Raw genomic sequence first — 17,719 nt, 5'->3', positions numbered from 1 at the left:
GTACAGTCTTACATTTTTATATAAAATCTTACTTGTTTTTTCCTCTAATTGGTTAACTTTATCTCTGGATTTCTCTAGGAGAAATGTTAAATCTTTCATTTTATTTTCTTTCTCAGCACTCTGGGTCAATAGTAGTGATACCTAAAATTAATTTTTAAAAAACACGGTATATGTAAAAAAGTTAAAATTAGCACCTTAACATTTATTATCACCTATAATTATTTTATATACTTATTTCATATGCTTTTTAGAAAGTTGTAAAAAAAAGAAAGTTCTAATGTCATTTAATACATGCTTATAAAATAAATATTTAATGAGTAAATTTGTATAATATACTCAATATTAAACTACTCATTTCAAAACTTTTACAAAGAAAGTTACATAATGAAATCTGATTAATTCACTCAATAATTATTACTCAACACCAGAAACTGTAAGCACTGAGTATAGAGAAATAAGAGAACTGACCTTTAATAAGAAACTCAGCCTTCACACAAACAACTACACCTGAGCATTATCAGCAATAGAATAAAAATGTTACCAAATCAGGAAAGAAAAGACCTTTCTACAATGCCAAGCTCTGCTCCATAATGTCATCCATCTGTCACATTTCTATCCCCAGGTAGAAATTTGGAATGTCTAGAAAATTCTTGCAAACAATGGTATTTATATATCCATGAGAAAAAAAACACTAGCAGGCCAAACATGGCTTAGCAAGAAGGTCCAATCTATAGACTCAAACACTACACCAAGAATTCCAAAATATCTTTCTTAGCATTTTATTCTATCTTTACGTTTTGTGAAATAAACACAATTTTAATTTTTAATGTCTTTTTTTTATTTTTAAGAAGACTTTCCTCCAGAAATCTGGTTTAAAATAAAAGTTAAAATATAAAAGACTCACACAACATAAGCATATCTTACAAACTGAAGCCTGTAATCACAATTTAAAATTCTAAAAGCTCTTTCTGAACTTCTAATTAATTTTTATTATTTAAATATATACCCTCTCTAACTATGATTACAAGATACCTTCTGGAAATCAGAGAAGATGGAAAGAAATAAAACAGCATCCCTTTGCTTCTTTTTGAGACAAGGTCTCTTTATGAAGCCCTGGTTGTCCTGGAACTCACTGTGTAGATCAGACTGTCCTCAAATTCAGAGATCTGACTACTTTTGTTTCCTAAGTACCAGGAATAAAGGAGTGTACCACCACACTCAGCCAGGAACCCTTATAACATATATATATGTGTGTGTATATATGTATGTATACATACATATGTATACATATATGTGTATATAAATAATATTATGTGTATAAATTATATATATATGTATATCTTCCTACAAGGCTTGAAAAAGCGTACTATAACCCTAAATTGATATTCTTGCAAATATCAGAAAATACAGACTTACATTTACAAGTCTTCCATTATGTGATATTAATAGAAAGTAGCAATAGAATGTTTTAGTTTACTTTCATTGGTGTTATAATAAGTAAATTTTAAAACAAACTGTAAAATGTGGAGTTTTCATCTTCACATTAAGTTTGTTTACACAAAATTTCTCATATTTTTGCAGCAATATAAATTGATATGATTGTAGATTCATTGATTCAAAACCACTGAAGGCCAACCTTCCAATGAGTGTATACATGAATCATGAAATTAATTTGACTAAGCAAAAGGCTAAAGATTTACAGATACATTAAAATTTTATATAAATTATCTCATGTCAGCAAACACAATGTTTTCTAATATATTAGGTATTTTATGAATTGACAAATACAAAGAATATAGCATTACTCTCAGAATAATTAGAATTTAAATGTACATACTATAAGTTTAAGTGATTGATATGATATGCTAACTAACCTAATTTGAGCACTACTCAATGTGGACATAAACCAAAACATCACACTGTACCTCATAATTGCTGGGTTTCAGATGCAGGACAAGCAGCTGAGGTGCATATGAACATACTAAAATGGACCTGGCCTCCAAGTTTTCCCAGCATCCTTTAGCCCTACCTGTTATAGGGCATGGCTCGCATACCTTGCCCTCTACCCTAAACTTTCCAGCCCAGGAACTAGGCTTCCCTATATAATCCAGACATTTTGGTTTCCTCTCTCTGCATTTTCTGTGTGTTCACACTCTTTCTCTCTTTCTCTGCCCATTTCTCTGTCTCCCTCCCCATGGCGACTTCCCTGGCCTCATTCTTTGGGAACAGTGAATCCACCCAAGAGCTGCCTCCAATAAACCTGCCTTTATGCTTTAATCTGACCTGAACTGGCTCATTTCATCAGCATAGAAAACCTATTAATAAATATGTATAAACATCACATACTGATTAAGATTATTAATTTTTTGAACGAATATAAACAGCTGGTTATTTTTTAAAACCTGATTTTCCTTGTTGTTCACTTCCTTCTTATATTCTTCTTCAAGGTCTTGGATTTTTTCACGATCTTCTTTTACTTTAAAAATAGAATAAATAAACTTTATTTTAATATAACTGCATAACTTTTCCATTGCCAACTAAATTTTTCCTTATTTATCTCAAAATTATACTAAATCTCATAAGCTTCTATTACACAAAAACTGATATTTTCTTACTACCAATTCTGTTTAGTAAAATCATAATACAGTATCAAAGTTATAGCTTAAAATCCTATCTCTTATAACAGCATTTCCATAAAAATTTTATTCTTAAATTTATTTTTAAATTTTTGTTATCAAAAAATAACAAACATTAGATGTGTGTATCTTAATAATTTACTAAGAAATACATATGTAAGACAAAACTACACCTCTAAAAACCTAAATATAAGCCTTAATAAAGTTTATTTTATAGAAAAAGTACTTTTAAAACCAAAAGACTATCTAATAAATATTCCCTGCCACCAAGATTTTGAGAGGCTTACAAAAGTAAAGATAATATGAAATACAAAAGTTAAGAGCATCAAATTAAAGGAATACAAATATTAACAAAATCTAGTTAAACATAAATAGGAAAAAAGCAACATGAAAATTTAAATCGGAATCCTACATTTAAAATGCATTTCCAGTCTGGCATTCTCAGCTTGCACACGAAGTTCCTCAAAAGCCAGTACCATTTTCTAGAATACAAAGTTTAACTTTTAAAATAAGACAGCTCAGTGGTGGTGTGCTAACCTAGCACGCACACAAGGCCCTGGGTTCAATCCCCAGTGTTGCAAGTGAATAAATAAAATATTAAGGGATGGAGAGATGGCTCAGAGGTTAAAAATAAGTCTTTTTTAAATGCTTTTATAAAACTTTGAAAATATTAATAAATTTCCCCACATAATCATTATATATAAATTCATACAACTCTAAAAACTGAAAACACTATAACATACTAATTTACTAAAAAGATATAAGCTGTGCGACTATGTAGTGAGGCCAATATGATACCTTAACTGATAAAGGTACCTGCCAACAAGCCTTTCAGCCTGATTTTTATCCTTGGAATCCATTTGGTAGAAAGAACCAACTCCAACCTCTATGTGCATACTGTGGCACAGACATTCACACACATACATACAAATTATGTTTTTAATATTCTACATATATTTACATATATATCCATATAAATATTACAGAATACATAGGTCACATACACTGAACAGCAAAGTGAATATTGTCACTCTATTTTCTTAATACATTTTAACATCTAATCCCCTGCCATAATCCGTAAGATTTTAAGAACAAACACAAATAGTATCAAAACTATCATTTTAGACTTATGTGTATTAAGTTTCTTTCTTCCCCACTAATGTGAGGCAGTCCCATAAAAATTCATCTTTTTATTTGCATCACCTGGTAGTATGCATTCACTCAGCATTTGATAAATCTTGCTTTGCAAAATTAAATTATTTTATTCATTCACTCATCCACTAAGTATTTACTGAGTGACTATTGTCTGTCTGGAACTATTTTAGCCACTTATGATATAACACAAAGCCCAAAGGACTGGAAATTTCATATTGAGTATGAGAAAAAATTGCATACATATAAAATAAACATGTTTATTAAGTAAGTGTCATATATTTTTAAATATTCTTCAATAAAGTTAAATGAAATACAGAGAGAACTGAATAAAGATGTTTAGGGCAGTTAGGGGGGAAAAAGTTCAAATACACACAGAAGAGACTGAATACAGAAGTTCTGGAAAACACAAAGAATTAAAATCAGAAAGTATTAGATAAAGCTAAGAAACAGAAACAGACAAGGGCCAAGTGCAGTGGTGTGTGCCTTTAATCTCAACACTCAAACATATCTCTTTGAGTTCAAGGCCAGCCTGGTCTACAGACTCATACACAGAAACTGTCTCTAAAACAAAACTATAGCAGAAAACAAGCAGTGAATGGATATAAGATGAGACAACAAAGATAAGCAGAAATACAAATGCAAATACTTTTTTTTTCAAATTAATGGTTATATATCACAATGTGTTAGTCTCAGACACAGAATCAATAAATATTTAATAAATTAAGCTGTGTTTCTAACATGTTAATATGAGAGGTATTACAGAGTTGGAGAGATGGTTCTGCAGCAAAATCACTTGCCATAGAGCAAGGGAACCAGAGTTTGATTCCCTAGAATGTATATAAATTCGGAGCAGCAGCAGTGGCCTCCCTGTAATTCCAGCCTTGAACACAGAGAGAGGCGATCCCTGAAGCAAGCTGGCTAGCGAGATTAGCCATGTTGGCAAGATCTGGGTTTGACTGAGATACCCTTGCTTAAAAAGATAAGATGGTAGAGACTGGAAGAAAATTCCTGACATCAACTTGAGCCTCCATGTATGTACACGTAACGACATGCACCGAGACTCACGTGAACATACAAACAAATGTAAGAAAAAAGAAGAGGAGGGGGAAGCTCCTACAATCCTGCAGGGTGCTATACACATATAATCCCAGCACTGAGAATGCTGAGGCCTGAACATGGTGAGCCTTGGCTATACAGCGAGACCATACATTTGTATGACTTACATATGTCTCCTATCACCCCTCCAGAAAAGACTACTATATACAAAATATAAGTATTCATAATTTAGAACCTTCAGAGTTTTACTAGTGATTCAATCCTGCATCAATAAATAATAATAATAATCTTTAAGCACTTACAGTTGACAAAAATGTTTATAGCTATCACTCTGCTTAGAAATTCTTTTACTTAAAATATTTTCACTAATACTTACCTCAATGTTATTATTTAGATCCATATAAACTTGTCTGGTTTCTTCCCGTTCAAATTCATCTGTAATTACCATTTTAAAACTTCAAAATTAAAATATAAAACATAACATCTAAAAAAATAACATCTAAACAATACTTATATCTAAGAAAAACATAATGTTTGAAATTCTGTACGTATATAATTCAGTACCGAGTTTCTCAAAACAGCATCAGAAATAGTCTGGGTTTTGATTATACAAGAAACTTGGAAGTTTCTATTCTATAAAAAAGAAAGAAGGTAAAATTCTTTGACCCCAAGAAAAGCAAGGTCCAGAGCAAGCCACTGCCTTCATAATTAGTGACATGGATATAGGCAAAATCAGTTTACAACTTATCCGAGCAGAAGGCAGGAACAGAAAACCCTAGGAAGCAGAACCAGCACTCACTTGCCATAACAGTTGACCTGTAACTGATATTGCTAGACACTCAAGTATGGATGAATCAGAGATCCGCTTGCCTCTGCCTCCCAGAGTGCTGGAATTATAGGACTGTGCCACTCCACCCAGCTTCTTTATATTCTTATTTTATAAATACTTTTTCTTGGGCCTTTGAAACATAATCTCACTAAATAGCCCACACTGACCTCACTCTTGTAATCTTTTGGCCTCAGCCTCCCAAATGCTAGGATTAAAAGCATGTACCACCATGCCTAGTATTTTCAATCCTTTTTTTTTTCTTTTACTTTTAAAGTTTCTTCTTAAAAATGAAGATACGAATGAGGCATACACAGTATCAAGATATAAATATCACTGTATTCTACTCGCATATCTTGTACCACTGTAAAGTTTTCACATGCAAGAACACACATAGAGCTTTCATCTCCTAAGATAACAGTGCTTTCTTCTAGAATAACTCTGAAGACCTGCTTGAGGCTATTTTAAAATTAACTTTTTTTAAATATGAAAGTACATTAAAATAGAAACCTGAATAGTCTAGAAAATTAAAAAGTAGTAATATGCTTGTTTATCATCAGATATTACATAATATATACTATTTACAACTAGCAATGCAGAGACTTGTTTACAGCAGCATTGCTACAGTGTTATAAAGGGTCCATTACAAGATGAAATTTTTCAATTCTTCTGTATTTTTATAGTACCAATGTCCTATGTGCACTATTATTGGACTTAATGTACTTATAAAATGTATACCATCCCTACCCCACAGCATTATTATGTCCTATTATGAACATGGCTATGTATCTTATTCTTTATTCAATGTCTTGGTAGTTCTAGATAGAAAAGGCTAGTCTTAAAATCACTTTAAAGTGGGCAATGGTGGTGCAGAGACAGAGGCAGGCAGAGTTCAAGGCCAGCCTGGTCTACACAGTGAGTTCTAGGACCACCAGGGCTATAGAGAAATGCTGTCTCAAAAAAAATTTTTTAAATCAGACTTTTATGAATGAAATGAGTATTAACTGCAAATATATATATTTCTTGGTATTTATTACCTTTCAAAAAGAGAAAATTTAGCTACTACTTAAAAGGTAACATCTGAGACACATAAAATTCACTGAAATCAAAATTAATTCCATACATTAAAAAGGCAATTTCTCCTCCTGCCTCTACCATTAAATGAGTAATAAACTGATAAAAACCACATAAAATAAGATACCTACATTTATTTGTCTTTTCTGCAGACCTAGCGCAGGTTTCCTTGAGTAGATTACACAAATGTCTTGTAGCATTATTCCTGGAAAAAAAAGTTTCCCTAAGTGTAACCTGATCTTAAAGCAAAATCATACCTGAGTTATGAAACAGTTACAATTTCAGAGAAATTTTTAAAACATTAATTTTGTATATACAGTATATCACTCAGCAACAATTATATCAAGAAAAAGTAGATTATGCTATTGTCAAATAATTGAATAATTCCTTCCCAGTCTCAACCAAGTTACTATTACTATGAACACCCTCTCAGAAAAAAAGTTCCACATTTGTCTTGGAGAAAGCATAGATAAGACAGGATTAAACTTTTCATTTACTAATTTTTCCTAAACTGTTCTTGATGCCTGTTCTAGTGCTTTGATATACCATGACTAAAAGCAACTAGAAAAACCAGAGTTTGACTTATGAGCCCTTATCAAAGTCAATCATTGAGGGAAATCAGGAAAAAGTCCAAGCAAATAAGAGATACTTTGATTTCTCCCTTTCCAATTTGTAGCCCCTTGATCTCCTTTCGTCTTATTGCTCTAGCTAGGACTTCAAGTACTATGTTGCCATTGATATGGAGAGAGTGGGCAGCCTTGTCTTGTTCTGAATTAAGGGGAATTGCTTTGAGTTTCTCTCCATTTAGTTTGATGTTGGCTATTGGCTTGCTATATATTGCCCTTATTATGTTTAGGTATAGACCTTGTATCCCTGATCTCTCCAAGATTTTTATCATGAAGGGGTGTTGGATCTTGTTAAAGGCTTTTTCTGCATCTAATTGGATGATCATGTGGGGGTGTTTTTCTTTTATTTTGTTTATATGGTGGATTATATTGATGGATTTTTCATATGTTGAACCATCGATGCTTGAATCTCACTCAGAAAGGGTGAATAGACTCAGAAACAGAATAGACACCAGAAGTGGCCAAAGAGATGGAACAGAACAGGAAAGGGGGTACAGATGGAATCAGATGTAGGAAGAACGACGGGGTGGGAAGACAGGACTTACAGAGAAAACAGAAACTGTGGGTGGGGACACCTCTGAGACTAGCTGGGACCTACAACAGGGTGGGCTCATGAGAGAATATGGTGGTGACTCTAGCTGAGACCCCCTAGTAGTGGGAGTCATGGAGAACAAAGAGGCCACATTCTAGACAGAAGGAGGGAGGGAGGGGAAAACCAACCAACCCACAAAAACTTTGACCCAAAATTTACCCTACATATGAGATGTGCAGGGATAAAGATAATTGGAGAGAATATCCAACCAAGGCTAGCCCATCACAGACCCACCCTATGGGAGAGAGCCAACCCGACACTATTAACAACACTCTGCTTTGCTTGCAGACAGAAGCCTAGCATGGCTGTCCTGAGAGGCTCCACTCAAAAACTGATAGAAACAGATGCTAAGACTCACTACCAAACACTGGGCAGAATGCAGAAGGACAAAAGGACCCTTAAGGCACAGGAACTCCACAAGAAGAACCAACAGACCCAGCTAATCTGGGCCCGGGGAGTTGGGGGGAGGTTTGCAGAGACTGAAGCACTAACCAAGGACCATTCATGCACTGGACCTAGGCCCCATACATATCTGATGGGCACTGTTGGATGAATATTAATATTTATTATTCATTTCTATTTAAGCAAAGCAGCAGTTACCTCCTAGCCAGCTGTATATCTAAATAACCACACAGAGACTAGGATTTAATTAGCCTAGAACACAATGCTGCACAATAATTAATCTATCCTAAAACTTTAAGCTAGTATAGTTTCCTCCCATTCAGATTTCCCACATTATACTTGGTTTTCAGTCACTCCTAGATCCAGTTCATTTCTCCTGATGCTTCTCAGTCCTTTCCTCACGGATCCAACCTGCACTTTCCCTTCCTTTTCTCCAACCCTCACCAGGCCAGGATGTGCCAGCCTATTCTCTTGCATTGCTCAGCATTGGCTGGTTGGCTATATTGGCAATACAGAGAACAAATGGTGGCACGTTTACACAAACCTGAGATAGGAGATGCTTAGAATAAACATCACAATACATAATGGAGTAGAGAAATCAGCATTTGAATGAACAAAAGTAAACTGTACACAGTCCATAAGAGCATTATGCCAAGAGGCACTTGGTCTTCCTGTGGATTCCCTAGTAAGGCGAGAGGAGAAGATGTCTCTGATGAGAACTCTGTTGCATGCTTTTCAATCATTTCCCCCAGGCAGGGCTGCCTTGCCCAGCCACAGTGGAAAAGGATGTGCTCAGTCTTCATGCGACTTGATGGACCAACTTGATGGGCCAGAGTGGGTTAGTAGGAAGGCTCCCTTTTTCTGAAAGGAGGGGAGGGGGATAGGAGAAAAGGGAAGAAAAGAGGGAGGGGGCTACTATTGGGATATAAAGTGAATAAATAAATTGATTAAAAAAACACACACACTAACAAGAGCAAAGGCAAGAACCATGGAACAGTGCTGATTACTGGCTTGCTCCTTATAGCCTGCTCAACCTGCTTTCTTTTTTTTAAGTATTTTTTCTTTTTTATAATTTATTTAATTTTACTTTATACGCATTGGTTGGTGTGAGGGTATCAGATCCTATGGAACTTACATCAGATCCTATGGAACTTATGGAGTTACAGACAGCTGTGAGCTGCCATGTGGGTGCTGGGAATCAAACCTATGTCCTTTGGAAGAACGAAAAATGCTCTTGACCACTCAGCTATCTCTTCAGCCCCTCAGCCTGCTTTCTTATACAGCCCAGTCCACCTGAAAAGAATGGCACTGCCCATGGTGGCTAGATCCTACCACATCAATAACCAATCAAGAAAATGCACCGGAGTTGCCACTGTCCAATCTGATGGAGGCAACTGCTTAACTGTGGCTCCCTCATCTGAGATGACTCAAGCTTGTATCAATTTGACAAAAAAAAAAAAAAAACAATGCCTAACCTTCAAAACCAAAATTAAGGTTAATTTTCTCAATAAGAATTCATAACTGTTAAAATCTGAGCCATCTCTCCAGCCCAAAGATTTATTTATTATATATACAATGTAAACAGGAACTGTCTCTGATATGGACTCTGTGGTTGGCTCTTTGATCCCCTCCCCCTGGAGAGGTGACCTAACTAGCCCACAGAAAAAGAGGATCCAGACAGTCCTGATGAGACCTGATAGGCTAGGGTCAGATAGCAGATAGTAGGGAAAGAGGACCTCCCTTTTCAGTAGACTAGGGAAGGGAAATAAGGGGGGGGGGAAGGAGGGAAGGTAAAACTGGGAGGAGAGGAGGGAAGGGGCTACAGCTGGGATACAAAGTGAATAAATTGTAGTTAATAATAATAATAATAAAGAAAACATTTTTAAAAAGAAGAATTCATAGCTGGGAGCAGCACTCAGGGAGGCAGCGACACAGACCTCTGTGAGTTCAGGAAGCCAGCCTGCTCTACAAAGCAAGTTCAGGACAGCAAAGGCTACAAAGAGAAACGCTGTCTCAAAAGAACAAAAACAAAAAACAAAACAAAGAATTCATTGTGAGAATAAGATCTCTATCCATATTAATTTATTAATATAAAGAACAATTTGGTTTAATTTTCAATATACAATTTTTCAGTACAAATGAATTATTATACTGACCCAAAAAAAAAAATCTGAGAGGAAAATGCAGTTTCAAATTGCGATGACTATTTTACAAGTGTTGTTTCTAGGGCAACAGTGACACAAGAAGATGGACAATATGCCAAAGTAGATACTGAATTTCAGGCTTTTGATTCTAGGAAATGATTCTTCCTGACACCTGACATTTTAGAAAGTGAGAAGTTATTCATCAGTAGCCTGCTTGCTAAACCTAAAAATATAGAATGGGTTTCTCTTTTACATAAAACTCATGCCATGACCTGGAATGACCTGGCTTGGTCCTGGAAACCTGAGGTAACAAAAGGATGAAGAAAGGACACATAGGCACAAATACAGAAAGGCCAGAATCAGGTGGGCTGCATTCACTCTGATGGAACAGCATCAACTATGCAACAACTGTACTGTACGTAAGAAATAATTTAATTTATTTACTATAATTTCATATTATATAAATATAATTTATATATTTTGTATTTTATATGAAATGTATTGTTTATATATTATGTTCATATATAAATATGTAATAATATTTTATTAATATATTATTTACATAACTATTTGGTCATAATATAAATATATTTTTGTTATATATTAATATGTTCTATAATAATTTAAATATTAAGTTATTTGTATAATAAACATGATAAATGTTATCTACAACACAGGAGGAGCTAGTTAGTCTTGGCAGAAGAACTCTGTAGGAAGGAGTCTCAGGCTTTCATCATCCAGGAGGAAGAAACTACAGTTACTTACATTTAAACACACTAGTCAACATAAACATTCTTACTTGCATGCAGTCAACATTTTCTCTCAGCCTACAGGAAGGCTTTGTTATTCCCCACACCTCACCCTGGGAAAGTTTGCCACTCCCAAAGGTCTGAGGCTGTGCCCGTATCAAACAATACACATTCACTCAGAACTTTACCCACTCCCTCCACAACTACTTGGGGCTTTCTTGGCTCCCCACACACTCAGAAATTATTATTGTTATGCTATATAACATAAGAGAGTATTCAACAAATAAAAAAATATTTAAATAATAAATTTGGAAGTAAAATTATTACTTACTCTTTTATTAAATCTTTATTTTCTTGAATTTCTTCTTCTAATTTCAAACTTACTTTTTCATTTTCAAACTAATTTACAAAATAGAAAAAGTTAATCACATTTCACTTAAAATCAGTGAGTACAATCATTAAGAAAGCTTTTAATACTAGCATGTTATTATAAAAATTCTATAATATTCTCTTCTTTCCACATAAAGGAAATTTTTGTTACAGCTTGTGAATTTTCCATAAATATATGAGTCTCCCTGGGAGGCATAAGGATCAGGAATTTGGTGCCAGCTTCATGTATACAGTGATTTGGAGGCCAGCCTGAACTACACAAAACTAAACTTTATTTTAAGAAAGGGGAAGGGAAGTACAAAATGACTCAGCAAGTTAAGACATATGCCACCATGCTTGGCAATCTGAGTTCAATCCACAGAACCTACATGATACAGGAGGACTGAAGCCCACAAGTTTTCCTCTGACCTACACACAAACAGACACACATATAATCAAACATTAAATAAATGCAAAAAGGGAGAAACCTTTCACTTCCATCAGCTTAAAATTTGCTGGATTACCATTAAAAGCATTCAATAATATTTAGCACAATTTCTCTCTAATAATGTTGAAGTGTATTATCTCCCTGTACTTTGGCTTTTGAACATTCTATGCTGCAATATCAAAATCAAACATTTCAAGGTTTTGTATATAAATACATTCTGATATATACCACTTACATCAAATTAAACTTAATAAAATGTTAAACTCTTTGTACTAAATGAAGGTCATTAAATTGGTCATATCTAAAATTATTTCCTTAATCACCTTCATTAATTATGGATTTTGTCCTATATTCATTCCTAAATCTGAACTATAACTTTTATTAATGAAAGTTCAAAAAGACTTATTCTCAAAATATCTGTCACATAAACAAAATTAATATAATTCACTTTGAATTAATATTCTATTTCTAAAAATACTATGCTAATATTTACTATGTACCATATTTTTGCCTTTTTTCTTTTATACTTGATTCAAATAATATTTGCCATATTTATAATTTAAAACTTCATTATACCTGCAGTTCCTGAATGGCTTTTCGCTGGGCTTCAATTATCTTTCTGTTTTCTTGCAACTTATTTTCTTTCTGCTTCAGTTCCATTTCTATGTTCACTTTCCACTTTTTTAACTTTTCAGCTTCCTTATACAGCTTTGAATACAGTCTGCTCATTGGCTCTGAATTCTATTTAAAAGATTCCCAAAAGTTAGTTAAGATTTTAATATAACTATAGTTACCTACCACAAATACACACATACTAATGGTGACAAATTGTCGACTCAATTTATATTCTAGCAGGATTAACTCTTTCATAGTATCAAGACATCATATGCTACTTCATTAAATGAATAAAATCAAGACTGAAAAATTCTTAAGTTAGAAACAATTTGATTCAATAAGAGAACTGAATAAAAGCTAAAATACATCACTTCACAGGAATTACATAAATGTTAACTCTCGTAAAGCATTTGATTAGAGAATGTGAGAATTAAGAGCATGATGTTTAAAATATAAAAAGAAAAGTAGCAGATGTAATAGGTAATTTTCACTGCCTCAGGCTCATTGAAAATTACCTATTATATCTGAGGTTTTATTTAAATTTATTGCCTTTTTTTATCCAAATCATATTATAAATGCCAGAGAAATTTCAGGGTTGGTTTGTTTGTTTTTCGTTTTTGGAGATAAGAGTTTCTCTGTGTATCCTTGGCTGTCCTGGACTCAATTTGAGACCAGGCTGGCCTCAAACTCACAGCAATCCTACTGCCTCTGCCTCCTGAATGCTAGGATTAAAGGCATGTGCATCATGACCAGCTGCACTTCAAATACTTTAAGAGGAAAAAAATATCTGCAGTCACAGTGCAACTTTGTTATAGAATAGTTGTCACTTTAAGGTACATGAGGCTCTGGTTCATCCCCCAGAACCACAAAAAGAAAGACTTCAAAGAATATATTTTAAGACATTAAGCAAACATTAATACTTTGGAAACTTAAAAAGGTATATTCATATAATAAATGAAATTTCAATATGAAAAAAAAAAATCTGACCTCAAAATCAGAGTCATTTACTCCTTTCTGATAGTGGCAACTGCCAGAATCTGCAACCTAAAAAAAAAAACAAATTCAGTGTTTCCAGTAAGATTATATTTTCAGGGCTAATGACAGCTAAATACACAAGTTGGCTCTGTGAGTAACAATGCTGGTCACAATGATAACCTGATTTGAGCACAGGTCTGCAAGTTGTAGTATGACCTTCACACATATACCATGGTATGTGCACACCCACACACATACAAGCACACATAAGCGCACATACATATAAATGTAATAAAAATTATAGTGCACAAGAGACTGCTAATTCTACAACTACCAATTTTTTTCTCCTTCAAATAATTCAACATCTAACAGATTGTATTGCACATTCTTACTAACCTGTTCAAGTAAGGGCAAATGTAAAGCAGGATCTGAAAAATAAGAAACTGGTATTAAAATGAGAACATTATTTTATATTAACCAACTGAATGTCAAGAATATCAATGTAACACCTATGTTGTATTTTCAGTAACTGATAACGTATATAACAAAATTTGTCTAGGAAAGTTGATACATTGTTTGTCCAAGCCTACCTGTATCAATGTTTTCCCTACTTTTTGAGAAACTGGAAGTTGTAAATGGAACATCAAAATCAACTTCTGTACATTTGTTGACAGTCTAGAAATACAAAGAGGTTCTTTAACTATTCTGTTCAATACAGCTTTGATACCCATGCAATACACATATATATTGCACATAACAATGCAACACATACTTATAGTATCCAATATCTACTTTAAAAAGCCACAGTAATTGTAAGTCTTTTGACATATAGGTTAAAATATCAAATGCTTCTGCTACCCAAACAAAGCAAAATTTTTAATTATGTATTTCCCCTAGAAAGATGGACCTAAGCTATAAATTACATAACAAAAGCTTCATAGATATTCTAAAATAGTAACAGTAATTTCAATAGTATATGGTTTCCTTCAATCTCCTTCAATTTGAGATCTTCACTAAATCAAATTTCAATGATGTGTCTTGGCTACAGCAGAAATTTTCTGCAACGTGTAAAATTAAAATATTAACTGCATCATCCTTATTTCAATATAAAAATACCACTTCAGAAATTTAAATAATAGTGTTTCGCCTGAGAAATCTGCTGTAATTTTTTCAATTAGAATTTTACTAAATAAGTTAATTTCCCTTTTACCCTATCTACCAGAAGCTCAGTCACAATTACTACCAACATATATCAGTTTGTCCAAAAATCTTAATTTTCCTAATCATCTCATATTTTTCCTCATAAATTGTCTCAAATCCTGAGAGATATTTTCTTCAGTGGTAAGGCTACTAGTTAAGTGTTCATGTTGCAGTAGTAAGCAGCTCTAATGCAAAACATTGAGTCACACACACACACAAGAAATATGAAAGTAGAAGGGAGACTAGTTGGGAAGAATAAAAGAATTAGTGGGGGAGGAATCAGAGGGTAATGGGAGGCTTGTAAATATTCTCTTCAACATCACTTTGATATTCAACAGTGCTTATATATATTATATACATAATATATATGTATACTATAAACCCTTTGATATCCATGCAGTATTTAAAGTATAATATACATACATGGAAATATCATACTGAAACTCATTACCTACAATTACTACTAATAAAAACATTAAAAATAGTTTCAAATCATTTCACCAGAGAATAAGCAAATTCTATTTACGCAGAATTTTACAGCATCAATTCTTTTAAAGATTTTAAGGTGTAAGTATAGGTGTGTAGGTGTGCAGGTATGTAGGTGTAGGGGTGTGTGGGTGTGTGTCGCCAGCAAGAATGCTTTTAAAGTTTGAATGTTGTCAACACAGAGTAAGGCCTTTTATTCGGTGGAAATAAAGCTATTCAAAATGCTTGGGTATATCAGCTATTACTATAACATACAAAGTGAGAAGGCATGCTTTTCTTATTAGCATTTATTTCTTGTGTCTGTGTCGACTAGCGTATGTGCCCGTGGTGGTCAGGAAAAACAACTTGCCGGAGTTGCTTCCTGTCCTTGGCCATGAGGGTTCTAGGAATGGAACTCTGGCCTTAAGGCTTGGCTGCAAGCGCCCTTCCCCACCCAGCCATGTCACGTGCCCGGGGCACGTTCTTCGAGAGGAAGGCAAGAAGCATGTGCAAACCGACCTTGAAGTAGGTGGAGTCTCCTCCAGCGGTCTGCGGTTTTACCGCAGACACTTGACTGCTGCCCAGTCTCGGTGGGACGAACAACTTGAAGGGCTTTTGCTTCTCCATAGTGTCTACTAGGCCTCGGGGGAAGGGAAGAGTTCACAAGGCTCGGTGAGCAAGACAGGAGCACAGTGAGCTAGGTCGCCCCACGGCGCCCGAGGCCTACCCGGTAAAAACCCGCGGGGTCCCACCACCTCGCCGCCCGGGCCGCCACGCGGCCACAGGCCCCGCCCCAACCTCGAAGGCCCAGGCCGCGGCCTCTGAAGGCCTCGACCCCGCGGGTCGGCGACAGCCCGGAAGCCCTCCACTCGGGGACACCCCGGCCCGGAAGCCCTCCACTCCCTCACCGTCGGCGGGCTCCGCGCCCCGGGAGCGCTTCTCTAGGAAAACATGGAACGGGACCGCAGAATCTCCTGGAAGGCCCGAGCGCGGCCGCACCCGACGCAGGCCGCGCGCACGACTGGGCGACTGACCGCTAACGGCTATATATAAGCGTTGGGCCGCCCCGCAGCTGGCCGGGATCTCGCGCACACGTGGGCGGGTCTCGCGCGACTTCCCACGGGCGCCAGGCTTCGGAGGCTCCACCAAGCCTGCGTTCTGTGAACCCTGGGGAAGCTCTCCCGGCGCTCGGGCAGAAGAGCTGAGGAGGTCACGGCCTTACCGTGCCAACGATCACTTTGCCAAATGGCCATTTAAAGGAGTCGTTTCTTTTTTCAAAATAATAATAATAAAGATTTATTACTTTCTGTTTTGTGCGTAAGCGTGTTTTGTGTGCACCAAGAGCAAGCAGTGTCCTGGGCGGCCATAAGAGGGCTGGGTAGGATCCCTTGGACCTGGAGTTACAGATGGTTGTTATTGCCATGTGGGTGCTGGGAACCAAACATGGGTCCTCTGCTAGCGGCAATAAACTACATAAAAAGAGTCGTTTCTAAGGAGCCCTGAAGACGCCCGGAAGTGGTGCTGAGGTTCAGGCTTAGGGAACTTCCCAGGTCCTAGATATTTTTCTAACTGCTTCTGCTGCGGCTACACAATCAATACGTCCAACTAAGGACAAGCTGGGCAAGTAGTGGAGCTGTCCGTGAGTCAAATGAGATCAAGAAGTAGGGTACAGTTGTTTGAGGACTGGGTGGGAAAATAAGACTGGAAATAAAAAAGAAGAGATGACGGCAAAAAACCGGGGGGAGGGGGAGGGAGGTTGGATGTCACAGATGAGGGTATGAGGAAATTTAAGCAGCAGGGTTGGAATGATCAGATTTGGAAGAAAATGCATGGTATGAAGAATGCTTCCAGTTTATGGAGTGAGACAGTTTTAATAGCCTAGACAAGATATAAGGACATGAGTGATCACAGGGGCGGGGAAGGCGAGGTGACAGCTGGAAAATAAAACGAGCAGGCCAAATTAGTGTGTTTTAACTTAAGTTAAAGGGAGGGAAATCAAAGGAGCAGGCTTGGTTAACTAGATATATCATTACTACGGTGCTGAAACAAGTACAATACCCAACTTTCTCTTGTTAGCATTATTTTTTTTCAGATCTTCCTTTTAAAATTCAGCTATGGAAATCAAGCTGCACTGGGTACTCTAAAGAGAAAAGTTTGATTCCAGTTATTTGTATGTATGACATAAGAGAGTATTAAAATGTGTTCCTTTATCTTTTGCTGCTATTTCCTTTGGTGGAATAAATTTATCAGTATGAATCAGAGGAAATCCTAAGTGCATGTGGATTATTACCAGGAGTACAGCCATGTCAAGGACCAATGGCTCAGACCCATGAAAAAAGCAAAGCCATCCTGTGCTCCATGTTTGGATATTGACAGTGTATGCAAAA

General features: G+C 35.9%; 1 protein-coding gene across 1 annotated transcript in view; it reads right to left on the bottom strand.

Moving 5' to 3' along the window:
* Nucleotides 1-15,973, bottom strand: part of Sycp1 (synaptonemal complex protein 1) — an 87,395-nt gene extending 71,422 nt beyond the window's left edge. Inside the window, exons 1-11 of the mRNA XM_060393292.1 lie at nucleotides 15,852-15,973; nucleotides 14,258-14,342; nucleotides 14,064-14,095; nucleotides 13,680-13,736; nucleotides 12,654-12,818; nucleotides 11,592-11,659; nucleotides 6,879-6,952; nucleotides 5,224-5,282; nucleotides 3,049-3,118; nucleotides 2,403-2,476; nucleotides 33-141 (exon numbers count right to left, since the gene is read on the bottom strand). Coding sequence (XP_060249275.1) covers nucleotides 33-141; nucleotides 2,403-2,476; nucleotides 3,049-3,118; nucleotides 5,224-5,282; nucleotides 6,879-6,952; nucleotides 11,592-11,659; nucleotides 12,654-12,818; nucleotides 13,680-13,736; nucleotides 14,064-14,095; nucleotides 14,258-14,342; nucleotides 15,852-15,959 — 901 coding nt within the window. The 5' untranslated portion in view covers nucleotides 15,960-15,973. The remainder of the gene's footprint in view (nucleotides 1-32; nucleotides 142-2,402; nucleotides 2,477-3,048; nucleotides 3,119-5,223; nucleotides 5,283-6,878; nucleotides 6,953-11,591; nucleotides 11,660-12,653; nucleotides 12,819-13,679; nucleotides 13,737-14,063; nucleotides 14,096-14,257; nucleotides 14,343-15,851) is intronic.
* Nucleotides 15,974-17,719: the final 1,746 nt, after the last annotated feature.

This window comes from Meriones unguiculatus, chromosome 10 (assembly GCF_030254825.1).
Source record: "Meriones unguiculatus strain TT.TT164.6M chromosome 10, Bangor_MerUng_6.1, whole genome shotgun sequence".
Taxonomy (NCBI): Eukaryota; Metazoa; Chordata; class Mammalia; order Rodentia; family Muridae; genus Meriones; species Meriones unguiculatus.
The sequence above is the reverse complement of the archived record's forward strand: the minus strand, read 5'-3'. Positions and strand labels throughout refer to the sequence as shown.